Source organism: Vigna umbellata, chromosome 8 (assembly GCF_029865625.1).
Source record: "Vigna umbellata cultivar VRB3 chromosome 8, Vumbellata_1.0, whole genome shotgun sequence".
NCBI classification, from domain to species: Eukaryota; Viridiplantae; Streptophyta; class Magnoliopsida; order Fabales; family Fabaceae; genus Vigna; species Vigna umbellata.
The window spans coordinates 40,212,168-40,239,036 of NC_142172.1; the positions used below are offsets into that span (position 1 = coordinate 40,212,168).

At 33.5% G+C, this 26,869-nt stretch overlaps 3 protein-coding genes across 3 annotated transcripts; 2 read left to right on the forward strand and 1 right to left on the reverse strand.

Annotated features, from left to right (window-relative positions):
- Nucleotides 1-387: 387 nt before the first annotated feature.
- On the reverse strand, nt 388-13,036 carry EMB2756 (transmembrane protein (DUF616)). Its single transcript, XM_047291020.2, has 7 exons — nt 12,250-13,036; nt 11,104-11,877; nt 5,291-5,643; nt 2,394-2,605; nt 1,304-1,560; nt 1,041-1,219; nt 388-931 (listed from the first exon to the last, which is right to left on the reverse strand). Exons 1-7 carry the CDS (start codon nt 12,500-12,502, stop codon nt 863-865), a joined length of 2,097 nt encoding a protein of 698 aa, XP_047146976.2. The 5' UTR covers nt 12,503-13,036; the 3' UTR covers nt 388-862.
- Nucleotides 13,037-15,194: 2,158 nt separating this feature from the next.
- Nucleotides 15,195-18,320, forward strand: LOC124819494 (Mitochondrial transcription termination factor family protein). Its single transcript, XM_047291023.2, has 3 exons — nt 15,195-15,359; nt 15,688-15,758; nt 17,433-18,320. The coding sequence occupies exons 1-3, from the start codon at nt 15,308-15,310 to the stop codon at nt 18,012-18,014; spliced, it is 705 nt and encodes a 234-aa protein (XP_047146979.2). The 5' UTR covers nt 15,195-15,307; the 3' UTR covers nt 18,015-18,320.
- A 5,052-nt stretch (nt 18,321-23,372) lies between these two features.
- Nucleotides 23,373-24,479, forward strand: LOC124819496 (gibberellin-regulated protein 2-like). The gene is made up of 3 exons (XM_047291025.2): nt 23,373-23,475; nt 24,082-24,130; nt 24,200-24,479. Exons 1-3 carry the CDS (start codon nt 23,416-23,418, stop codon nt 24,379-24,381), a joined length of 291 nt encoding a protein of 96 aa, XP_047146981.1. The 5' UTR covers nt 23,373-23,415; the 3' UTR covers nt 24,382-24,479.
- Nucleotides 24,480-26,869: the final 2,390 nt, after the last annotated feature.

Consider the following 26,869-nt stretch of genomic DNA (forward strand, 5'->3'; position numbering starts at 1 on the left):
CAAACAATGAAAAATATTAGGTCACACGATCAGTTTGTTAGTATTATAGGGAACACTCACAGCTGTTGTATAGATGGATAAATGTTTTATTGTTTATCAGCCCAAATTTGTGAAAACTTGAGTTGATTTGATAAAACAGTTTTCAGTCATCCATAAAACAATCAGCCGTTACCAAGATTAAGAAAAGATAATAGAGAAATCAAAGTTCAATTTTATATATGTATAAAGAATAGTGTCAATGGAAACAAAACTAAGGTCCAAAGTGTATATCTCTGGAATGTACAAAATTAACAAATAGTCATTTTCGTAAAAGAACCGTGTTAATGAATTACGGAGCAGTAGAGAAAGTACTACACATTTAATTTAACAACTTATCCGTGCTTAGTATAATGAAATGTTTAAATAATAATAAAACAATAAGAATGACAAGTGAGATTTCTAAGGTAAGTGTTAATGGCCTAGCAAAAATTTCTACATACAAACAATCCCAATTTTGAAAAGAAAAATGAGGTAGTGGAAGTGGAGAGGGAGTGAGTCATTTGATGCTTTGCTTGTTGTATCCCAGGGCATAAATGAATTTTGTCACAAATGGACAGATACAAGAAATATATAAAACAACCACAAAATTATGTTGTGACACAGCAGCAGCACTGTAGAAGATCATATTTTGAGAAACACCACTTCATTTTCATGGCAAACACCAGTGCTGGAGCACAAGTCACTGAATCTTCATGTAACACATTCTGCAGCAGATGATCAGCAGGTAATCACAACTTCAACAGATACAGACAGGACTGGCTAAGTACATCATGTCATATCATAAAAATGTTGATATAAACTGGCATTATTCTGGTATTCTTTTTCAATGATGTATCCTCTTATCATCCAATCTATGACGGAACAACTTGGCTATGTGTCTCCTTTCACAGTCCTGGACATAGAAGAAGAAGAAACCATTAATGCTACTTTCATCACGACCACAATGTACTGTTACAGCACAAATAAACTATCTAAATGTAGCTGGGCTTATATTGCCTCACCTTGAACATGTTCAGATGAAATGGTTTGTCTGGATTCATCCTTCTCAGCTTCTGATATGTATATGCAAAACTCAGCTGATCACGAGGAGTGAACCGATCAATTTCATTGAACCAAAGACAAGAAAACAAATTTGACATTGGGGTGTGCGCTCTAATAATAAAAGAACCTTCAGGTACATCTGTCAAGATTATGTAAATCACTTCAGTTCATTTAATCAACAACTTCGGAAATTGACAGAAAATAAATGCTTAACAGAACATACTGCTTGGAAGAAGCTTATTTGGATCCGATGCATCAAATCTTTCAAGTCCATCAGCCCGGTAAAATGAAAACTGCTGATCTATAACTGTGTGATTATACTTGTTCAACTTCTTGTTTTGTGCAACTTCTTCCCACACACAATGCCGATCATAATGATTGGATATTGCAAATTCATAACCCTTGCGCCACAAAAAGTACTCCAAGATAAGTAAAGGATCAAGCTGCAGCCGTAATTTGCTATCCAGCCAAATTGAATACCTGAAATGAAAATTGAAAGAAAAGAAGAACCATTAAGTTACCGAACATCTAAGAAAAGAAAATTATACGTAAAACAAACAGTAACTAAAAAAATTAACTAATAACAAAGAAAATTAATAAGAAACCTTTCCAAAGATTTCAGATACATATGTACAGAACACCACATACAAAATAAATTTGTATTTATATCAATCTACATAGCAATAAGGACTTAACTGTTCCGATAACCAAAATTCTACAATTAGTAAATGCACACAGATTCATTTTCTAAGTTGGTTTAGGCTAGAAAGGTTGGGGAATTGAAGAATCGCTAAAATTTAAGCCATTAGTTTTATAACATACTAAGGCAGTCTAGAATTTTCGCAGAAACACTTCCAACTTATAAAACATTGGAACACACAATAGTGTCCACAAATATAATGAAAGTATGTTCAAGCCAATAAATCATCATTAAAATCTGATATAATAATCCACATAAATCTCTTTCAACATTCAATCCCATCAGAGATTCATCATGCAGTGACCTCTGTGCAGTTATAAAGCTCTTTATTGGTAGTAAAAATGGGACACCGACATCTACACCCTATGGTCACACTCTTTAGTTTCTCCTTTATAATACTCTTTCCAACACAAGGATATGGTGTACAAAATAAAAGAATCAAATGTTAGAATCAGCTAACTAAAATTTTACCATTTAATCTTAAAGTGATATATCATCAACACATAAATAGGTGTTTAAACGCCCCGAGCAGTCACCATATTTTAAACATCATCCAAATCATTACTGTAAATTTCAAAAGAACAACACCTATTCCTTCTCATATCAGTCTTACCTTGCAAAAGGAAAAAGTCGATGAGGCAATAACTTAGGTATTTTGCCCACTCTTCGCATATCATCATATGGTAGATTCTTCACTACCACCAACTTCCAAAAGCCAATGAAACCCATTCTATCAGGTACATGCCCTTCTGAAGAGAGTGTCCGAACTGTAATTTCGTCAGTAAACATAACAAAGCAGACATTCTTCCTTGACAATCGAGTGACCTGAAACCACAATGATTTGGATCAATACAATAAAAAATACTAGGTGGAAATTACATCCAAAGTTGATGGCAGCCCCTAAATTTCCAATAGTTCCAACAACTCTGTCAAAACCAAAACATTCAATGCATATTAAAAAATGCAATTTTGAGAAAATAAAGTATAAGAAATTATTATATCAACTGGTAATGCTTAAATATTATCCTCGGGTATCCTTAAAATATATTTTCCTCTTTTCCTAAGCAACTCATAAAATTGGAGGAGAACTATAGTGTCTATTCTTCCCAGTTAGTGAAGCCAAGCATCACATACCCAAGTCTTACAGGGAAACCTATTTTCTCCCACTCGTACTGTACGTTAAATATTGCTAAATAAATGATGAATGCCTTTCAGTCTCTTTGCAGGCAATACTAGCATTCCAATCAACTTCCAAGAAATCTTCTCATTATCCTGTTGAAAAATTCAACATGTCTTTGCTGGCCCGTGATAAGAATCACACTACAAAAAGCTAGCCGTTGTAGTTTGAAAGCTCAAGACCTTGTAAAATTCACTAAATTTCCATCCTTCTAATGTGGGACTTAGGTCACATACCTTGCAAAATGGATCCTAATATTTCATCATAACATGTAGCAGCCAGCCACACAGTACCCATGTAGGATGGTTGTGCATTTGCCCCTTGACTATGTGTCTCCACCATGCTGCTTATTTGCAAGTGAGATATAATGAAAAACAGTAAAACTGATTGACCAGAACCTTTGGAGAACCACACTACAAAAATTAGACATTGCAAATCTCAAACCAAACTCCCACACTTCCAATGTGAAACTCCAGTCTCATGCCTTGCAAGTTGCAATTTGATCCTAACCACCAATTGTTCATACTGTTAGGTTTCTTGATTAAAGAAACCAATTCACAGAAAACTTTCACTCACAAACAGCACAAACAAAACCAGATAAAACTGAATATGCCTCAGCTTATTAGCTCTTCAACAAAAACAAACAACATGTACACAGTCAAGGGCTGATATTTCCCTTCTCACAGGACACTAATGTTCTGTCAACTATCTCTCAATATCTCCCAAAACATCCCCCACCACAACAAAAGCCCACATATATACAGTCTCCCTATTAGGACGACTATCACTCCCTACCTTCCTAACCAACCAACTATTTTTTTTCTTCCTTCTTACATAGACATTTAATTTCCTAACATTACCCTCCCCTGCACAAGCAACCTTGAGGACAAGGTTGAAATCTGGAAAATGGTGTTTGATAGTAGTCACATCCTCCGATGTAGCTGCATCAGCTCCTCCATCCAACCACTGAATCAGAACATGAGGGACCGGTTCCTCTTGCCCTGGTTGTTGCACAGTCCTCCTCTCCAGCACTTTATTGGGAAGAAAAACGGAAGTGCTTCCTTGTAGCCCCTCTGGCAGCTCCTTTTCCACCGATGTGTTCTTACAGCCCTCTTCAATTGGGACACATGAAAAACGGGATGTATCCTGGCTGTCTCAGGAAGTTGCAGACCAAAAGCTACTGGCCCCAGCTGTCTTAGCACCAAAAAAGGCCCATAATACTCCGCTGATAGCTTAGGGTGCAACCTAGTTGGCATTGAAACTTGATGACGAGGACGTATCTTCAAAAACACCCAGTCCCCTACTTTGATGGGTGATGGTTTTCGATGTTTATTTGCAAATTTTGTCATCTGCTCTAATTAAGTGAAACTTGAGCTGATTAAGAGCTTCATCTCTTGTCATCAAGTATTGTACTACTTCTTAAACTGGAGTTTCCCCTGGTATAAAACTGCTGAGCGATGGTGGAGGCCTACCATACACCATTTCAAAAGGACTTCTCCAAGCTGCCCACAGAATAAACAAGGACCATGTCTTGGGCTGTTCAGAGCTGAAACACCTCAAATATGTTTCTAAAGTTCTGTTTAGAACTTCAGTTTGATCATCAAACTCCGGATGATAAGTTGTGCTCATGTTAAGTCTTTCTCCTTGCAGCTGAAATAATTTCTTCCAAAAGAGACTTAGAAAAGTAGGATCTCTATCACTTACCACTGACATGGGAATCCCATGTGATTTAACCACTTCTTTGGCGAAAATTTCAGCTATAGTCCTGGCTGAATAAGGGTGTTTAATCGGTATAAAGTGGCAATAGTTGCTCAACCTATCTACAACTATCACTATTAGGACAGCTATAGTCTCCCTACCTTCCTAACCAACCAACTAACCATCTAACCATTTGTTTTCTTCCTTCTTATATAGACATTTAATTTCCTAACACAAACATGCCAACATAAGCACAATATTAACAAGTATGAGTTCGGGAATTAAGGGAACAACTAACTAATTACAATCAATTGTGTGAAATATCATGATCAGAGAACTCCTTGGGGAGGAATAGTCCAAACAACAAAACACGGAGGCATATGCTTACAAGCATGCCAAAACTAAAAACACAAAAAAATGATATCCAATTTATATAGACTTTTGGGAAATCTTATGATAAAAATGCACAACAGATTCATATAAAAATAGTAATAGATTATAGATGCCACACAGAAAATAGAGCACTAATTTACTTGAATGAAACTTCGAAGAGAGTAACATTTTACTAGAAAATTCGTAAGTGACTCTTAACGTTAACCCACAAACTGAACTAAAACACAAAGTAGACCAATTACCGTTTTGGTGGCTGGGGTCCTCAAATTATCAGAATTTCCAAATATGCATGAGATCACAGCAATGTGGCACCTGCTGATGTAACTTGCATCGTCTTCTGTCAAGTCAAATCCAGTACTTTCAGACCCTTCAGGACCTTTAACAAAACCACAGTTTATTTTCTGATCCCGGGCCAAAAATGAACTTTCTCTCTCTTCTAAGCTCTGATGGCCAGCAAATCTGGGAACCCATTGTTCTTCTCCCAGTGGCTTATCTTCCATCTCTGTGTACTGTAAGTTAAATCTTGCAAATTTTCGACTTTCTAGGGGTTCTACAAGCTGTGATGTTGAGTTTAACAATTTCATCTCACAGGATCCTGTTTAATAGGTAACATGTCAACAAGATCTTCTTTCTTATCTTTTTATAGTTGTGATAAATTGGTGATAAAGAAAATATCATGAATAGAACCACTTCGAGAAATGTTTGAAAGTCCAAAGAGGGCTTAAAACAATAAAAAACAAAACCAATTAGATATATTTATATAAAGTCAGAAATATTTATAAATTATATTAATTAGTCTGCAAACAGGTCTTGAATCAATTTTAAGAACGTCATTTGGTAAATCTTTCTCAGACTTAGATACATGAGAAAAAACGGTGACAGCAGGAAGCGAAGAGGAAAAAAAAACTAATTACACATAAACCATGTTTATACAGATTTGAAATTTCTATGGAATCAATTTCAACCATATTAAACAAAGAAAATCATCACATTTATGAAATATTATCTAGTATTTTGACAAATTAGAAACCAACTTGAATAGACCAATTTATCTGTTTTTGAACAAATATACATGCCCTCCTGTCCTCAAAATCTTGCAATAGATATAAGATATAATTCAAACTTATATTCTAAACATGATTTCATCTTGACTTCTGTATCTACAAGATCATCTCCTGGTTGATGGACCATTAATCAAAGCCCTCTAGTGCACATCTTAAAAAAAACATTAATAAGTATTCATATATTTAGTCCTTAAATGGTTAGACATGAAAAAAAAAACAGAAACTGTTGCTTTTCTACAGTTGTGAGTTTGTTTGATCTTTTTTGAGAAAAAAAAAAAACTTTTTTACAGAAAAAGCATTTACCATGTTTTCTTGAAGACGTTCGTTTCAACTTCTTTTACAAAAGCAGAAGCCAAAAATAAGCAGAAAACAACGTATTTTGACAAGTTACTACTAGCTTATTGCAATAAGCTTGTGCCCAAAGCGGTTCTCAAAAACATGGATGGACACTAAACCTTTTTTTTTAATATGACCAAAAAAACATCTTCAATGACATGTCCATGTGTCCATCATGTATCAGACACCAACATTTATGAGACTTGTACAACACATATCATACTGATAGGATATAATGGGTTTAAGATAGAAGGAAGAAGAATGAGAGGGTGGTTAGGAGGGAAAGGTTGTCGACAGTTAGTGAGTGGGAAGGGGAAGGGAGAGTTTATAAATAGAGTGTGTGTTTTGTACAGGGGGAGTTGGTCATTTTATACATTTGGGTATAGACTAGATATTTGTTCCAGTGGAGGGAGAGAGGCTTCATTGGGGGGTGATTCTTTGTACTTTGTTTCACTCATACATCAATAATATACATACTGTTTTGTGTCTTTTTATGTGTGCTTGAGAGTTGAGGAGTGTTGATCGGCTTCTTGACAAAAGAAGCCTATCAAGTTTGGTCCGACCTGCCGGATCCTTTGGAGAGGAGAATGTGATGGAAGGAAGAATCAATACTTTGGAAGGAAGAGTCAATACTGTGGAGAGGTGGGCCAGCGAACAGAAAAGGGTGCTAGCAGAATGGAGAAGAAATATCCAAGAAATGATATTGGAAGACCAGAATCAAGAAAGGGACACAAAAGGAAGGAATAAATCTCTTGACAGACCAAGAAGGGGATGGAAAGAGGAATTTCTGCAAGACAACAAGAAAGGAAAGAAAGAAGTAAAGAAGGGTTGGGATGCTGTGAAAGACAGTCTGCAAAACATCAAGAAAGCTAAGAAATTCTATGAAGAAGGAGAGTACTTGGCTAATGATGAAGAGAAGAAGAAAAGAGAAACAAATATCAGTGAAGAGGGGAATGTTGTTACCATTACATCAGGGAGTAGAATGCCAAAATCTGTTGTTTTGAGTGTTGATGGCTTTGCAGGAATTAGAGGGCAAGATAGGAGAGAAGAAAATATATGTGAAGTGGAAGGCAATGAAGAAAACTATGATGGAGACATTGGTGTGGCTGCTGCGGAGAAAGTGGCAGAAGTTGCTGCTGTAAGGGTGGATAATGTGACAAATGTTGGTAGGGAAAATACATCCGGTGAAGACCATGATGGGAAGGTTGTGACTCTAGCTTCTCCAAGTGAAGTTGCAAAAGCTGTTGTTTTTAGTGAAGATAGAGTGGTAGGTTGTGGTGGGTATGTCAAAACAGTGAAGAATTGTTGAGGTCTGGGGTTAAAACAGTGGTGTCAGGAAGTGACCCAGCTGTTGCCTGGGTGTCCATGGGTGCATCCACTAGGGCTGTTACAGATCCATTTCCTGAAATTACTGAGGTCTAGCTTCTAGCAATGGCCACAAAGGAATTTCCAGGTTTCTTGCAGAATCTTTATTAACTAGCCATCTTATATTACTCACAGTGGTGAAAGGAAAAGATCCAGAAAGAAACTTCAGGAATGGAAGCGGTGCAAACAGTTTCAGAAGCAAACTACAATACTTGTGCTCCACAATGTAAGAGGTCACAGGTTAGAAAGCAGTATAGAACAGTCATATGGTCCAGGGGAATCTTGGAAAAGGAGCAATTCTTATTAATGGAAGAGAAAGGAGTCAATAATTCTCTCATATAAACCACCATCCAAGCCTTCATACCTGAATTGGAGGACAATAGCCAGTGGGTTCCTTTCATATGATAACACGATGATGAAGAGGAGTCATGAGATCAAGCTTAATGGTTCCAACCTTGAGGACAAGGTTGTTATGCAACAGGGTGTAATGATAGGATATAATGGTTTTAAGATAAAAGGAAGAAGAAATGAGAGGGCGATTAAGAGGGAAAGGTTGTTGACAGTTAGTCAGTGAGTGGGAAGGGAAAGGGAGAGTTTATAAATAAAGTGTGTGTTCTGTACAGGAGGAGTTGGTCATTTTGTACATTTGGGTATAGACTGAATATTTGTTCTTCACTCATACATCAATAATATACATACTGTTTTGTGTCTTTTCGTGTGTGCTTGAGAGTTGAGGAGTGTTGATCGGCTTCTTGACAAAAGAAGCCTATCACATACACTCTGCTAAAGTGTTGGATTTAAAAAACGTTTTCAGACCTCGGACACAGCTCCAACATAACTAAGGCACAGCTCCAACACAACATCAACAAAGACAGACACTATTTCTTTTATAAGTTAGAGCCAGAAACTTATTGGTTAAGTTTCTGCTGTAGTTACGAAAATAAAGAGGGGATTCAATATAATTAGGAATGTTTTTATTTATTCTCGTATCATATATTGTGGAACTTTTTGAAATTGTTGATTTGTCTTTAGATGAACCTTTCCAAGAGTGTCTTTTTCAATGATGACAAACAAGAAGAGGGTGAAATTTCTTAAATGAATTAGATCCTTTTTTCAGTTTTGGACTTTAGATAAATGGATTAAATTCATTTTTGTATTAGGTAACAATATGTTGAAATTGTTATATAACTTTTTATATATAATTTTGACTAGATAAATCTTCATTGTCAATTTAAATAATTCATAATGATGTTCAATACACACACACGTATCACAGTGTTCATGTCATGCCACAGTATCTGTGTCTATGTCGCATGTCTGTGTTTTATACCTAATTAATAAGCACTTTTTTTTTCAAAAGCACTTTACTTTTAAGCTTAAACAAGCACCCAATCAGCCTATAACATATGGCTCTAGTGTTCAAATGGAGTCATCAAAAAATTCCTCAGAACCACTACATACTTAAACCGGGAGTATTACATTAATTTAATACACAGTAATCAGGAGATTAGACAAATAATCAACGGACCAATATTTTAACTAACTCACCAAATGGCATAAAGCAGGAAATCATCAAAAACAGGGGTCATCTCTCAATTAATTCCTTAGCCAAGTGAAGATATAAATGAAATAGAACATTTGGGGAAGCCTAGTACAAGTTCATTAACAAAATTTGTGACCGCTAACTAACTAGAGTCTACATAAATCCACCATGCCCCTGGTTCTTTTCATTAATGGGGAAATAAAATGAAAACCAGGAGGAACTAAGCAACACAAGCTGTGATCTTGACTGTAGACTGTTCCATTTTTAATCAGAGCATTTGAACAATTATTTCAGTTTCAGTGTCGAATGTTATAAAACTCAAAAGGTAGTTTATGATACTGCCACACTCTAATTCTATGGTTGCAGAAACCTAATTAATGAGATGGACATCGACTAAAGAATTTCCAAGTATCCACTGGTTTGGAGATAAATCACTTCCAACCGAAAAAGTCCATTGGTTCAGTCAAGACCAGCGTAAATTAAATTGTGCTTTGGTTTTACCAGCTTCCTTCTGAAAACAAAGCAGAACCCCCACCCAGGCGAGTGTGAGTAACTAGCTAGTGATCATTATCATGATAAAAGAAATGCTTCAGAAAGTCGTTATAATTTAATTTGAGAAATTACGTTGGTGAAAAGGCACTGCGTGACCTAATGAGCAGCTTAAAAGTTAAAACAATAGAAGAAACAAAAATAAGAAACAACCTACATAGCATGGATCCTGATACAGGCACCAGACACGAACATTGCGGCATGCATAGTCTCCAAAGTCTCCAAAATGTAACACTCAGTGACACGGATATGTTTGTGTGTGTACTGAACATCTTTATAAATTATTTAAATTGACAATCAAGATTTATATATTCAAAATCATCCATAAACAAGGTTAGTCAAATATAATACTCTAAACATATTGTCACCGGGTACAAATTTGATTATAATCAATCTATCAAAAAAAAAAAATAATAAAAAGTGAAAAGAGGATCCAATTCATTTAGGACATTTCATCTCCCTCTTGATTATCATCATTGAAAATGACCCTTTAACCGAGATTCATCTAAAAAAAATTAAGTACTTCAAAAAATTCCACATTATAGGAAGATATGATAGGAGAAGAAATAAAAACATTCCTAATAATACATATATCTAAATATTCTTGATTATACAGGATGTGCTTCTTATTTCCATAATCATAATAGAATCTTGCAGAATAAGTTTCTAAGTTTTAAAAAAATCACCATGTTTGTCCTTATTAATGTAGTGTCGGAGCCACGTCAGAACTATGTTTACAAACCCAAAAAATCATTTTTTAAATTGGATACTTCACCAATACATGTCATACGAGTGTCCGAGCTTCATACGAGTGTTCTCAGGGACACACCATTATGTCCGAGCTTCATAGGGAACAACATATTCAACATGTAAAGGATATATCAAATTATTTTCCCAACACATCCGAACAATACCCCTAAACCCATAAGAAGCCCGCAAGTTTAGACAATTCCTCATTTCAAGATTAACTTTCTTTAAAGGTAAGAATTTTATCCTTTATTCAGAAACTACCAAAAAACCTGCAACAGAACAAAACTACGACATTTGCCAGCAAATCTATCTTCATGAGCAACAGTAGTATGGTTACCAAATAAATGGTGATTCTGAATACAGATGCAAAACTTTCAGAAGGAGTTCCATACAACAGACATACATTGGGAGATCTACTAAAGAAACAATCAGAAAGAATGAACTTCACCTGAAAATTTACGTCGCCTGACTTTCTTCTTTGTTTCAGGATGTGATTTTCTAGTTGATTGTCCATTAAAAATACTTTCATGTTTAGAATTTGTTTTCCCCTCATGAGGATTTTTTTTATTCAAGAAAGTCGCTTCTTCAACATCCTCGGAAGTAACATCATCATTGTTTTCCTCAGCAAAAGAATCATTAGATTCTTTCTGTTTGTGAACTTCATTGTCCAAGCTTAACACATTGGCAGTAGAATGTTCCCCTCTCATATTTCTGCTATCGCTAGAGTTCTCCAATTGAGCATCATTAAAATCAAAAAAATCATCATATTCATCATCAGTGTCATCCGACGCCCTTTTCTTTTCAAGGTTAGTCTCATGCAACAGTTTCACATCAACTTCGGTGGAGTGTCTCAGATTCTTCAAAGAAGCCTCATATTCTGCTTCATATCTTTTCAACTCCTGACGTCCTGCTTCATTATACAAGCCATCGCCCCTCCGCTTTATGCCATCGTGAGAAGACTTGGTGTCGTGATCCTTCTTTACAGCATCATCATCTTCGACAATTTCATCTCCAGGATCCTTACTTGTATGCTCCATCATATCCTCATCATAATCACCATCCCTTCTCCTATCATCTTTATCCCAATATCTTGAATCTCGACCATGTCCTCCAGAGGCATGCCCAAAGTCAAGAACTTTCTTCTTCTGTATCCGAGGTACATTCGTAAGAAAATCAGAATCACTCTTTAAATCAACACCGTCGTCCCCATTGTTACTTATTTCTGCAACACCCATTGACAATCTTTAAAAGCCAGAAACAAACTAAGCTAAAAAAATAACAAGAACAAAATGAATAAAGCAACAGCAAACAATTGATTATAATAGATGAAACCAAGAATTCAATCTATTACTTCTCTAAATAACCTAGCCCCAATCAACCAACTGAACAGCCCAAAGTAAACATCAAGCAAGAAAAACTACAGATTCAAAAACCCTCTCCTATTCAAAAAGCAAACAAGAAATCGCACTCAAGTTCATGCAAAACCCACAATGTTCACTGACATGGGTGCTCAAGAACACCAAAATCAACAAAGGCGTTATGATCAAAGAAAGAAAGAAAGAAAGAAAAGATTCATAAAAAAACAGAACTTCACCGTCTCTAGAAATGTAAGAGAAAACGAGCACAGTGACGACAAGTACGAGGAAGAGGAAAACAAGGATTGCCGCCACCGACAGTTGCGTGCCCCTGTCGGATCGCGCCGATCGCCGGGACCGCGGCTGCTTGTGAGCGGCGCCACCCCGAATCCCGACAGCGACGTGATCGCCGGAACCGTTGGTGTGGTGCAGATCGTGGGCCCCCACTCTCACCCCAAGCCTCTCCATTCCCGATTGCCTCTGCTGAGCCATACCATAACAATGATGCACACACACCGTTTCTGTTTCTCTCTCTACCCAGCACCACTTACCCACGTGCTCCTTTTCTTCTAAGATTCAAACTTCCACACTGTGGTGCGATGAGATGCTGTAGATTTCAGGTGGGTACAAGGTTAAGAGGAGTGTGAAGCAAGCGACGGAAGAAGAAGCTTGATTTTCTTGGTGCTTTGGAAAAACAAAAATAGGCACCCCAGCTTTCAACTTTTTATTAATCTAAAAAATGGATATGTATGACAGGAAGCAGAGGTTGAGTAAATAAGAGAGAGAAACGTTACCGGCGACGGTGTGCCGCCGGAGTCTTGGGCGGAAATGGGTTTACTTTTTCCCCCTGAAATTAGAGGCCAATAAAGCATATAATCTTTTGATGATTGGGATTCAAGATTGGCTAAACTTTCTGTTTTCTTCTTTTCCTTTTTCATATGACACAGAAAAATATCAAATGAGAGTGATTGGATGACTCTACTCTGTTAATTATTAATTGTTTGTTGGGTTCCATTAAACATACTAGTATTGTGTTTTGATCTAGTTTTGGAAGATCTGACACAATATAGCATGGTTAGATCCAGTTTTAGAAGATCCCACATGTTTCAAAAAGGAAGTACCATTCACTTAACAATGTAAAATATTACTCAATTATCTATGATTTTGAATTTCACAATACTTGTTTTTAATATTACATTAATTATCATTTATTATATGTATAATATTGTAAAAAGAATTATAATTTTAATATGCGATTATAAACTTAAAATTTTATTTGAATACAAGTGATGAAAATGATGACAATAAATGAAGAAAGTTAAAGGAAACATACGCGTAACCAGATGAGTAACAGTAACCTAATGCACTCACACGCCATGTCATTTATTGTCATTCATAAGATATTCTATTGGTCAAGTTTAAAGTACAAAATTTATTACTAACCAGTTGTTTTGTTTTCTTTTTTCAGAGGAAGTTCATTCAAACTTTATTAAAATGTATAATTTGCAGTATAAAATAGAGTCATGTTTTTAAGAAAACGGTTAACAATAATTAATAAAAATCGAATTTTACAAAATTTTATAGTTAAATATGATATTAAAGTAATTTTTATCAACATAATTATTAATTATTAATATAGTTTTATTTTATTTAAATGACAAAAATATTTATAAGTAATATATAGTTTTAATTCATAATTTATTTGATAAATAAAAAATTCAAAATTAATTAAATAATATTATAATTTTAGCGTTTATTGTATTTTTTTAACCGTTTGTTTTTTGTTTTAATGTTATTAAAAATTGAAATATAATTAAACGTAAACAATTATTAAACTAAAAGAAAAACAACAAACAAAAGTAAATAAGTCATTATCAAGTAATAAAATGTTAAATATATAAAAATTTTACAAAAACAAATAATTAAAATATAAGTTTAATATTTTTTTGAATTTTCTTTTTTTTTTCAAGGATCTCTTACAATATTTATGTTAATTCACCAAAATTTCGAATATAATAAAAAATAAATCATATTTTAATATCTGAAATTATTAATTATTAATATATAATTAGTGAAATTAATTATAAATTTATATTATTTTAATTATTAAAATTAATTATTCCTGATAATATAAATATAATAAAATCAATAATCATTAATTATATCTTAATCCCTAATTAACATTCTCCAAAATATTAACTCATTTATTAAAAAAATACTTAAACTTTCTTTTTCGGACTTCTTCTCCTGATAATAAAGATAAAACATTAAGTCCAGTTAATTATTTTAATTGAAAGCTTTATACTGCTAAAGACGAGTTAAGGACTTGCTAAATATAAAAAGTTTTAGTGGAAGAGTTAGAAATTATAAATGACACTTTTAGTAAAAGACACTTTTATTTTTTAACCAGTGAGAATATTTATTAACGTTTTTTTTAAAAGTTGAAGGACTTTTTTTACGTTTTATTTTTAATATGATTAAAAATTATCTTTCTTTTTTTAATTTATCTTCCGTTTTCAAATATTTTTACAGGAAACCGTGAATATAACTTCTCTCTCTTTATTGTGTACACGAGAACGAAAATAATTTGTTAAAAGAATATTTTGTTTAGAAATTAATAGATGAAAAAAATTTACATTCTTACGGTGTGTTGGATTAAATAGGATAAAATTACACATTTTTTTCCTACGGTGTGTTAGATTTATATATGATGAAAATTCTTAATCCCAAATTATGACACAAGTCAATATAAATTTAATAGGTAAGAAAGTAGATCTTATAAATAAAATAATAATAATACTCTCCTTTAAAAAAATTGGTAATTTAGAATTTGAACTTAAAACTTCATATTATATTAAAATAATTTCATATTGGTCTATCCATCAATATTTGGCCACTACACGTTTTTGCAATTTTTTATTTTTGAATTATTTATTTCTTTTAAAGTAGTAAATTTAAAAACCTGTTTTTAAGCCAGTAATGATTAGTTTATAGAAAAAACATTGCATCCAGTATAAGAGGTTATGTTACTACTATTTTTCAACCAAAATTTCTCAATAACTAACTATTATATGTTTTAAAGACTGGGATGAAAATATGTCAAAATAAAATATTATTTTCTAGTGAAGAACTATATTATCATAAATTTTGTAGATATTCAATCTTAAAATTATTTTCAAAATTTGATGACTCGCAATTTTCTCAACCACCAAAATGTAGAACCTATGTCTCCACAAAAACAGTGTTTTTCAGTGAAGGTGTTGGGTAAGCCAATTAGCGTTGAAGCATAGGGCGTTGATGGAGAGTCTCAAGCTTGCATCTTTGGCCTTGTCTCCTTATCGACGCTCTGGTACATTTAATTTTTCAATCCTTCTCTTCCTCTTTTCTGCTATTCATTCATTTCTCGTCCCTTTCGTTTAAAATGGGCAATTCTGGTTTTATTATCACATTCAATATCTCAACTCAACACGAGAAATACGAGGAATTTGCTTTTTGAGTGTCCTTGATTTTTGTGACTCTTTTGGAGCGTGAACTTTGCTTTAACTTAATGGTGTAGGTGGGAAAGTTGTTTTTGGTTTTCTTGGGTACCCTTTTTTTTCCCACCTTTTTCTCTGTCCCATATTACAATTTACTACTGTTTACTGCAATAAGATGTTTGTGTTATATTGCGATTGCAGGGATGTTAGGGAACCGGTTGAATTCCCCTTTACTTACCATTGATTCTGCAGCACAGTTTTGGTATTGCAAGGTAAATGCTTTTTTAACACTTTTCTAGTTTTATGAATATGTTTTCCAGAAATAGGTTTGTCCGGAATGATTTGTAAAACAGAATTCATGTTTACATTTATTTCATCGGCCTTTTGAAAGAAGGCTGCAATCCGTGTAATAAAAAGTTAAGAATCGGTGCTAGTCAAATAGTGAACATCTAGAAAGTTTTGAGGGATTCTCTTGTTTTCAGCACTTAGCTATGAAAATGCAAATAGTGAAGATATAGGAAATTGAAGAAGACATCGTGTTTGAATTGCGATTTGGACAAAAGTTAGATGGAGTTCCGTAAGCACTTTTGGTGTTTTTTTTTTAGAAAAATTGGAGCTTCATATTGATAAGCTGCGTGATTAATTAATTTTACAACAAAGGTTAATATAAAATACCGAGAAGAGACTTCAATTCTGATTTGGGACCACACTAAAAACTACATTTAAGTTTTGTCGGATTGGTTATTGTGTTTGCTTGCTCTGTGGAAACTGAAGAGAAGTCTGTTGATGGAAAAATGTTGCAGTCAGCTAATCAAGAGTGTAAAGTTTGCCATCTTTTAGACAGGACCGTGTTAGGCTTTTCACTGTTCTAGGACCAAGAAAGGGGCCGAGTGATGGGTTTCACAATGTTTTTAGACAGTAATTTCTTCAAAGAATGGGTACTAGTTTATGCTATAAACTGAAGAGTGAATGCTCTTTTGTCCTAAAAATGACATCTTTGTCGGTATGCATTCATTTATCATCACGGGGATTGTGGTATTGAAAAGTATTACTATGCTAACCTGTTTAGTTTCTCATAAGCCTTCTAGGATAGAAGTGTATTAGAATGCTTTCATGGTTTTGTACTTTTGTTGGTGGAATTGGACTGACTTAAAGAAGGTATAATTTTACCGTATGTATTAACTGTCTTCAACTGCCAGAACTGCAAAACTATTTTTTTTTTGTTTTGAAGGTTGACTTTGAGTACTAAAATTACTTTAGTAAAGAAACATGGAATAGAATTGAGTAGAAAACATAAAAAGAACAGTTTTACAATTTGATTACTGTAACCGGTGGGGATTTTGTTATGGTTGACTTGATACTAAATGCTTGGATTATCTAGCATGTTACATTTTTACTCCCTATTCAGCAGGGAACTTTATTTTATAATTTTTCGCAATCAGTAATGTATGAAGATCTTCCAGAACTGAAAATTGAAGACTTTGATATGCTGCTAGAGAATACTAATTTTTTACAACTAAACCAGTTAAAAGTATTGTAGTAGAGCTCCAGAAAAGTAAAGTTCACTGCTCCTTGTTCTGTGATATCCTATCCTTATCCTCCTTCTTGAAGAATTATATATCAGAGGGTTGAAGGACGAAGCGTCGAGTTCCCACACACACACTGTATATTTGAACCTTTTGTTAAACTACACTAAACCCGGGCTCTGACATTTTTCCTTGAGTTACAACGGTGTAGAGGTTTGAATTTAATCATGAGGCTATTGATTCTGTCTTCACGGTCAACATCACACATAGTTTCTTTTTTTATGCTTATGCGCACCATCATTCCTAAAAAGGCATTTGGATCTGCAATGGACAGAGTTGAAATGCAACATTTAACAGGAATATATCATACACAAGGCTAATAATGCTCGCCAAGTCTGAAAATTGCATATAATCTTGCAGGTTGATCTTTCTGCTGCATCATCAAGTATTCCACTGCCAAATATCAGATTTTCTTGTAGATATTCACCAAGTGTAGCAACAGCAACATGGACCTCAAATCCTTCTACCAAACATTGGATATTGCACTCAAGTGCGCAGATAGAAAGTATTATCACAAGTAATGAAGATCAAAGCATGTGGGAGGCATGTAAACAAGCTCTTTCTGCATTTAACTTCAGTGATGAAGAAAAGGACAAGATTCTTGGGAAAGCATTTGGTCTTGTTCATTCCCCTTACTGGGGAGAAGAACGTACGATGGAAGTTCCCAAATTTGAGACAGTAAATGGAATACTAGATTATCTAAGGAGTTTAAATCTTTCTGATGATGATCTGTCTAAGTTGCTTAAAAAGTTTCCAGAAATTCTTGGATGTAATTTAGAGGAAGAGTTGAAAGGCAATGTAAAGATCCTGGAAGAGCAGTGGAGTATTAACGGAAATTCTCTTAGGAAACTTCTCCTTAGAAATCCAAAAGTTTTGGGTTATAATGTTGATTGCAAGGGAGACTGTATAGCACAATGCACTAGATGCTGGGCTCGCTTCTAGATGATTGGGTGAGATGTATCTTTTTGCTGACTGGTGAATAACTTTTTGGTTCATCCATCCACCCTCTCCAACATAAATGGATTGTATATGAAGAAATGTTCTCACTTTTCTAGGATGCCAATAACTAATTCATTCTCAAGTTGAAGTGGTTTGCTCAGAAATTATGATTTAGACACTAATGTGAATTGCTGATTGCTGTAGTAGTGTCCAGACTGATAAGGTGGTTTGTAAATGATGTTCTTGTGTTGGAAGATGTTCAATATTGTTGACGAGCTATAAATAATATTTGATACCAAGTTGACAAAATTACAACTCCAATGCAAATTTTTCCTTTTAGATTCATAGAAAGAGATATGATAAAGTGGTATAAAATAGAATGATCATAGGTTTTATTGTTTGGATTGCTTGCAAGAAGAAGGAATGAACATGAAGAATGTAAGGGATTCCATTCTATTTAATAGTTATCTTCTTCTTTCTTTCCAATTTGGGGTGTTAGGTGGATTTGCTTTTATTCTATCATTACAATACTAAATATTGAATGGTAACCTTAATTTATCTCATAATATTATTCATCGTTAAATATTGAAAGATACCATAAAGGGGAGGGTTTACACCTTTGTTTTTATCAGCAGGTATTGGTGTTCAGTTTGTGCAAGAGTTTATTTGCAACATTATGGATAAAATGTATTAGAAACTACAAAATCATGAGAAAAGTTTAAAGTTTGTAACTTTTAACTAATTTTAGACTTACTATAAATAAGAAGTGAACCTCACAAATTTGTAATTTTAAACTTATTTTAGACAATTAATAAAAATGTAATAAAAATGCTATTAACATTTTCTCTTACAAATATCAGACCAAATAGGCAAAATCTCTAGTAAGTAGGTTAATTATATCAGTTTGTGTCAAACAAAGCTTAAGGCTTTGTTCTCTTGAGATGATTTGGGGGAGAGTGATTGAATGGATTTGAGGGTAAATTTTTTGTTGTTTGTTTGAGTGGATTTGGAGGTAATTGAGAGTGGATTTAAAAGTAAAATTTATGAGAATTAGTGTAAGATTTGATTGAGGTGACAGATAAAAAAATTTTGTTTAATTGATAGAACTTGAAGATTACCAAAATGCCTCTAGTTATTAATGTAATATAAAATGATAATTGTTAATGTTATATTTAATTGTAAAAGAGTTTATAAAGAGTAAAAAAGTAATATTAATTATTAAAATTAATTTTAATATTGTACAAAAATTTTATTTTAGTAAAAACCAACCATTGCCTAAAGCCATGGAAAAGAATTGGAGATTAATGTGACGGGAAATACCTTGGCTTTATAAATGTGGAGATGTTTTAAAATAGCCTCCTAGTATTCAACCACCTTTGTTGTACCAGAACGCATTTCTGATTCAATGTGAACCTGTAAAGCCTCCAATTTTGCACGTATCTTTCCATGCAAAAGCCTATTTACATCTGGCTCAACATTGGAATGCAATCCCCTTTCTTCTGCAAGCAGCTCAGCAGAAGGTTCTTCTCCTCGCACTCTAGCTCGGTCAAACGCATCCATTTTTCGCACTTCTGCTAACTCCCAATCACACACCAGAAGGAGTGTCTACGTGAAGACGACATAACCTCCAACCACTGAACACCTGCATCTCAAACAAACTGTTAGAGGTGTTCATCTTTCACCCACCTCCATGGACTCCAATGCATGCACTGAAATGTTTGACTCCTCTCTGCATTCTGTTTCTTTGTCTCGTTCTCCACCTTTGTCGAGTGCTTGAAGGAGCATGGGATGAAGTTGCATCCTCCACCTTCGTCAAACATCACGATGCCTCCACCTCCATGCCAACCTTGCTACTCAGAACCTAATACATAGCTTGGAACCCAATACAGCTGTTCAAAGTTTGGTTCTGCATAATGGGAACCGAATACCACTACTAGGTAACTGAATACATCTATTTTTATCAATTTTTCGCAAGCCTGGAACCAGTACCCTGTTAGCGAACCGAATACATCATGTTTTGTGAATTCTTCGCAGGGGTGGAACCGAATACCACTCTACTGGAACCGAATACGCCTCGGTCAAATTTCATTCCAAGCATTGTTCATCGTCTTCTTTCGCTTTCAAACCCGTGCATTCATCTTCAACCCTTTTCTTCTTCATGCCATCAACCTGTAGAAGCTCCTTCTTCGTCCCCAAAGTGCACTCTCATGAATCTCTGCAAGCACACCAAGCGAAAGTAACTCTAGTTATTCGTGAATCCACAATAAAAGGCTGTTCAAGAATAGGTTCTGTTTTAATTAGAATCGATTATGTATGTTAAGGTGATATATACAGATGAAATTATATAATATGTTGAGGGCACATGAGACTTTTTCCTATAAATCCCTCCCGATCTCTTCACTTTCGCGGGTGTTCCAAAACCTATCCATCCCGCAAATCTGTCTTCAACATTTCTTTCCTTTCTTCTCAAACGAACACGCAATTCATCACAAATCATTCTTTGTAAATTCATTTGAACAGTATCATCCATAGAAGTGAACACAGTGTAAAGAAGTAACCACTCTTGACTTTTAATACATCATCAAACCTAATTGCAATGGTTTCCTGGATCTAGAGCTGTTAAAATGGGTCACAACCCGCGAACCAACCCGGTCCACCACGGGTTTAAGCTGGGTTAGAAAAAATTGTATTTTTTTTATGCGGATCAGATTTCAACCCGGCTCGTTTAAATCCGGCTCATGCGGGTTGAACGCATGATGGGCCGGGTTGGCCCACCAATCCACCTACTACATAATTTTATTTTATTAAAATTTAATTTTAATTTTATAAAAAAACATTTATTATTTTGTTTTTGCTTGAAAAAGTTATTTAAGTTCCTTATTTTTAAAATTAATTAAACACTAATGTTGGGAGTGAAATTTGGGAGTGAAATTTGTTTAGATTTGTATTACAGAAAGTTTGTAATTTTTTTTTATTTAAGAAAAATTGTAATTAAGTGGGACAGTGAACCAATCCGTTTACCACCAAGTCATGGTGGGTCAAGCCGGGTTCGAATTTTTCTGACTCACTAATAAATTAACCGGATTAAGTTGACTCACTAAGTGACCAACCTATGATGGACCGGGTCGGGCCGGATGACCCGTTTTCACAGCTCTACCTGGATCATATCTTCATCTGGTTTTTCGCAATCAAAACAAATCATTATTTTCAGGATTAAATGAGTTTTTTACGTCTATAATCATCCATGCTGAAATTGATACTTTCAATAAAGTTATATTTTTAGATTTAATTGTTAATAGATATATTAATATTGATATACTGATATTAAAATGTCATTAAATCATACAAATATCAAATTACAATAACTATAATCAATTAACATATATATATATATATATATATATATATAGTAAATTATTTCAAATCTTCAATATAACATGTAACATTTATTATAATGCTATAAATTTTTGGATTTTTCGCTTTGATGTCAGAATTGGGTGATTGAGATAATAATTGGACCTTTTAGTTTCTTCTTTTTCTATGTTTAGTTTCTGCTTTAGTCTTTTGGTCATATACATTTTTTTAAGAAAACTATAGGTATTTAAATTGGGTACTTATTTTTAAAATGTGAATTCATTGCCCATTCCTGGACTACAAGTTGAGCAAACCAATTTCGAAATATAGTGATTTTTTTAAATCGTGTCTGAATATATACACAGTTGGTGGTGGTTATTTCTTAGACAAGAAAACAAGGAATTTGGTTGATTTTGTGGAGAGATATATATTTGTTAGTCATCTCTAATTGACAATTTCATTTTTTTCATAAATATTAGTTGTTAATTTTGTTAGAAAAAAAATTCAATTCACAAGTTTTTTCATTCTCTCTTTCAAATTTATCGTCTTATATATTTCTCAAATATTAGTGGAAAATTGAACGTATAATCTCTCGTATTTTTCCTTTGAACTTTTATTATAAACTAAGCTTATACCTCCATTAACAATGGTTACTAAAAGAAGATTGATGAATTACTTTCTGGAAAAAAAAAACAAACTGAAGGAAAAGAGACCTGGTTACATAAAGTGGTGCAAGATAATAATATTACGCCAATATTTGGAATTTAAAGAAAACTAATATTATTGTATTAACAATATTTTTTATTGTAAAGATTAATTCGACAGACAAACAATTATTTTTTTTATAAAAGAATTAAATATATTTTTAATCTTTAAATTTAGATACGAATTTAAAATATATTTTAGTTTTTAACCTTTATAAATTAAACAATATAAATAGTTTAAACGTTAATTTTAAATATATTTGACACGTTAAAAAATACATTAAACTAAAAAAAGTAATATCTATTTATTTTTTAAATTTAAGTATTAAAATATGGAAAAATTTCTATTCGTATCCAAATTTATATACTAAAAATATATTGGACTCTTTATCAGTACCAGTTTGATTGTCATTAATTTTGTGATTAAAAGATTTGCGAGTGTCTCTTCATAAAACTTTTACATTTTTCTTCATCCAACATAAGTCTTAAATAAGAATTTGGATCTTAAATAAAACTTAAAAAAAAACTCTGATTTGGAAACATATATTTATATTTACAACTAATTAAAACATTTTATAAAATCCTTACAAAGTAATCTTAAAAATAACGTAAGAGAGTAAAATCTTTAAGAATTCTTACTACAGAAATTTCATATGAAGTTACAACACGTAATTACATTCACTAAATGGCTACCTAGATATTGAGTGTCAGGTTTTAGTTTCATAAAAAAACAATTCACATTTAAATTATCTTTTGACCACAAACCGAATTTATTCCCATAATATTAGCTTGTTAATATGAATATTGTAAATTAGTGTTGTCTAGTTAATATATATAAGAATTTAATACATCTTTTTAATGGATAAACATTTAAATCTATTTTGTGGAATTAGATTTTTAAGATTGTTTAATAACAGATATCAAAGCTAAATAGGTTAGCCAAAAAGGTTTATGTATCCTTGGACAAAAGTTATTAATCTCACATAATTTATAAAGGTGAGATTTACACTCCACTTATATATTATAATTTGGTCTTATCTCTAATTAATGTAGAACTTTTTATAAATAAAAATTACAGCTAATAACATCCTCATTTTCTTTATTAATAAGAATTTTCAACACATGAGACATTGCAACAAGGTTGAATCAATATATAAAAATATTGTTTGGTTGTGAATTCTTTCACGGCTATACAACTTTCAAAGCGCATGCATAGGTATGGGGTGTTTAATTTGTTGGGGTGACATAATTATCTTGTTTCAGCTGCAACCTCTTCTCTCAAAAATCACCTTTTCTTTTCCCATATAAATATTGAGAGCTACACTCAAAGCTTCAGACCCAGAACTATGGCCCTCACCAGAAACACAGTGGTCATGGCTATTTTCTTCCTCATCCTTATACAAGAGGTAAACTGGTTCATTCATGATGTGTTATTCACAGTAATATGACTTCCTTTCTATATGTATCTATTATACAAGCCTATGAAGCCTTGTATGGACAACAAACTCCAATCAAAAGCATATTTTGTTGGAAAAGCCAATAATTCAATGTTGTCTTATGGGCTGGCTAGGAAGAACAATCGAACTTCTTCACAAGCACAGATTAAAATTCTTCCTCACTTCACACTTTCGGTTGAACGAGGAGTTATATATAGAAGATACTATCATGTTAAAATTAGTAGTGTCCAATAATATAAGCAATAAATGCAACTAATTCAATACAACCACAAATGTGTATATACAGATTTTGAGATAGAGTTCCGATTAATGATAATCTAATTATAATTCAATTGATAATAATCTGGCGGCTTAGGATTAACATAACCTTAATGTTAACTCGAATTTTAGTTTCACCGTTTGATTTTTCGACTGGTTCCTATAAAATTGTAACCTTAATAATCGTCTTATTTTTGGACTGACCAGACGTTATACAGATAAGATTCTGAATAATATAAAAAAAATATTTTATCATTTTTCTAATTTATTATTTATTAAATATGAGAAAATTTTCAGTTGGGGATCTACAATGGAAATGAGCACATGGTCGCCGCCAACAAGATAGGTAAGATTGAGAGTATATTCTGTTGTATTGTTTGAAGTTTAATTATAATTATGTGGTTAAATGGTGCAGACTGCGATGGAAAGTGCAAAAACAGGTGCAGGAAGGCTGGTAGATACAAAATGTGCATAAGGGCGTGCAATAGTTGCTGCAAGAGGTGCAACTGCGTGCCACCAGGCACTTCTGGGAACACCCATTTCTGCCCTTGCTATGCTACACTCACCACACATGGAGGAAAACTCAAGTGCCCTTAAACATTTACTTTATATATTCCTAAACTTCAAGAGTGTTCTTCCTTGCCTTTCTATGATGTTCAAATTGAAATAACAAGGTTTACGTATTATGTTATCAATGTCTACTTAGACCAATAATTTTATTATGTTCAAATGCTAATAAATGCCTAAAGTAAATAAAACATTACATGGATAATAACTTATAAAAATTATAAATTACAATTTAAGAAAATTTTATACTGGACAATAAAACTCTATCTATGTTGTTGATGCTCTCTCTTTTAACTTCATGCTGAAACCATTGAAAAAGATAAACTCACACCATTTTAACCATTACAAAATAGAACACACACAAACAACAAAGACAAAAACAAGGGTGATTATTACAAAAGATAACACACACAAACAACAAAGACCAAAACAAGGATAAGCTAGTGATACAAAACATTTTCATAATACATCAAAACATATTAAACATTTTACTATAAAAATATATATATCTCACACCAATCAACCAAACACTTTATGCATGACAATCCTTTTGACTTGACAATTCGGATTAGTATGAATGTCGAGTTATGACAGCTTGTGCACTTGTTGTGGTGAAACAGTTGGCTCACCTCAAGCTAACACACAAGGTTAGTCCGTTAGCACTCGCCTTAGACCAAGGTAAATCCCTTAGACTAGGATTTCCTGTTATTCTCATGACATGGTTCACCCTCTCTACTTGAGCATGAATTATCATTAGAATGTCAGGATGAACTCCAAGACCGAGTTTCTCATATTCATACTTACAACACTTGAAATCACCACTGAGAAATTCCTCCTTTGAACTCTCTTCCATACCTTTGAAACCATAATTACACCCATATACTTTCACATTAAATCACAACATACAACATCAATCATCATATAATATCATAGATACTTCTACACCATTTTAAAAGTCAAAATATAGCTCAAGGTTATCAGAAAAAAAAGATAGAAAGAATAAGAACAGGTTCTAGACTAGTCGCTTAGTGCACCAAACTCGTTGTGCGAAAATAGAAACAATGAGTTTTGCTCACTCACCTCTCGCTTAGCTAGAAGTGTTCTATTCGCTCAGCGGACACTAGCTCGTTGTGCGAAAATAGAAACAATGGGTTCTGCTCACTCACCTTTCGCTCAACGAAACTCTCGCTCAGCTAGAAGTCTTTTGCTTGCTTAATGGGGAGCTTAATCAGTGAGACTGCATAATTCTGCAACATCAAATATGTAGAATTTGCACCCTTCATGACCTATCCTATGCATCTTTTTCTACTTCTAACATCCCTAGATTGTATTCTAGACTCAAATATACCTAAATAAATGTTTATAAACCAACCTAAACACATTCTGAACTCATTGAACACAAGATTTCAAACTAAAATTTATTAAAACCTCACTTTAGAGACTCAAATTGAATTCCACCAATTATGGCTTATTTCAAACAACTTAGGGACTCCGACAAGTCCCAAATGACTTACTAACACCCTCCAAAAAGACCATTTAAGCACAGAACCTATAATTCAAATTCTCACTAGTCCAAACCCCTAAAAACTAGTTCCAAACCAAACTAAGCTCTACTTATCAACCACCAAACACCCTTACATCAGATTTCCTCTATTTAAATGCTTAGACAAGACACAAAATATCTAATAGCTGTCCCCAAATGCCTGAAACCAGTTCACAATCCTTCTCTCACAATTTCACAACCTAAAACCTCATTTTTTTCCATCAAAACACTTTCAAACTTCAACTATAAACTTCATTTTCACCATAACTCAGATTTCAACCCCCAATATACACCCAACAAGTCTCAATCTACCTCATGACAGTACTTAAAAAATAATTCACACTCAAAAGCCTCTATTTCTCAAACTCACTCATGCAAACATCTTCTTTTTAGACTTAAAACTAAAAATGTAACCATTTCTCATCACAACCATTTTGAATTAAGTTTCTAATAACAACACAAATTCATCAAACACCTTCATAATAGTATAACACATCAATATCACACAATTTCAGTTACACTCAACATCATACCATTCAAATTAACAATTAACAAACGTATAAAATACTTAATCATAGTAACTTCTACAAAATCAACAACAATTCATAGAGATATCAAATTATTAATATAATCATAACTAAACCAATAATCCTAACTTCCCTTACCTTACAAGAAACAAATCTAACTCAAAGAATGTTCCGCATATTACTTGAACCGCAAGAAATACCTAGGCAAACCTACGAAACACCAAATTACAAACGGATAAAGTCCTTAGAACTCTAAATGAACCAAGAATGTGTAGGAGAGCCATGATTACACATGCAACAGTACAATATTCCTCTAAAACAAATTTGGGAACGGAAGGAGAAAAAAGAGTTGAAACTTACTTGCTTTATTGCAGAAACTGATCGGATAGAAACGTAGACCTCGTTGCCGTGATCGATTAGGTACCTCCTGATCGTCAAAGAAATGACC

What these genes read in the sequence shown, in the direction of transcription:
- EMB2756 (XM_047291020.2), bottom strand. Translation starts at nt 12,502, where the DNA reads ATGGCTCAGCAGAGGCAATCGGGAATGGAGAGGCTTGGGGTGAGAGTG. An exon ending in CTCTTACATTTCTAGAGACG is followed by an intron (nt 11,878 to 12,249) that starts GTGAAGTTCTGT and finishes TGGGTGTTGCAG; the next exon opens with AAATAAGTAACAATGGGGAC. An exon ending in TTCATCTGAACATGTTCAAG is followed by an intron (nt 932 to 1,040) that starts GTGAGGCAATAT and finishes TTCTATGTCCAG; the next exon opens with GACTGTGAAAGGAGACACAT.
- LOC124819494 (XM_047291023.2), top strand. Translation starts at nt 15,308, where the DNA reads ATGGAGAGTCTCAAGCTTGCATCTTTGGCCTTGTCTCCTTATCGACGC. An exon ending in GTCTCCTTATCGACGCTCTG is followed by an intron (nt 15,360 to 15,687) that starts GTACATTTAATT and finishes TTGCGATTGCAG; the next exon opens with GGATGTTAGGGAACCGGTTG. An exon ending in CACAGTTTTGGTATTGCAAG is followed by an intron (nt 15,759 to 17,432) that starts GTAAATGCTTTT and finishes ATAATCTTGCAG; the next exon opens with GTTGATCTTTCTGCTGCATC.
- LOC124819496 (XM_047291025.2), top strand. Translation starts at nt 23,416, where the DNA reads ATGGCCCTCACCAGAAACACAGTGGTCATGGCTATTTTCTTCCTCATC. An exon ending in TCCTCATCCTTATACAAGAG is followed by an intron (nt 23,476 to 24,081) that starts GTAAACTGGTTC and finishes GAAAATTTTCAG; the next exon opens with TTGGGGATCTACAATGGAAA. An exon ending in GGTCGCCGCCAACAAGATAG is followed by an intron (nt 24,131 to 24,199) that starts GTAAGATTGAGA and finishes TAAATGGTGCAG; the next exon opens with ACTGCGATGGAAAGTGCAAA.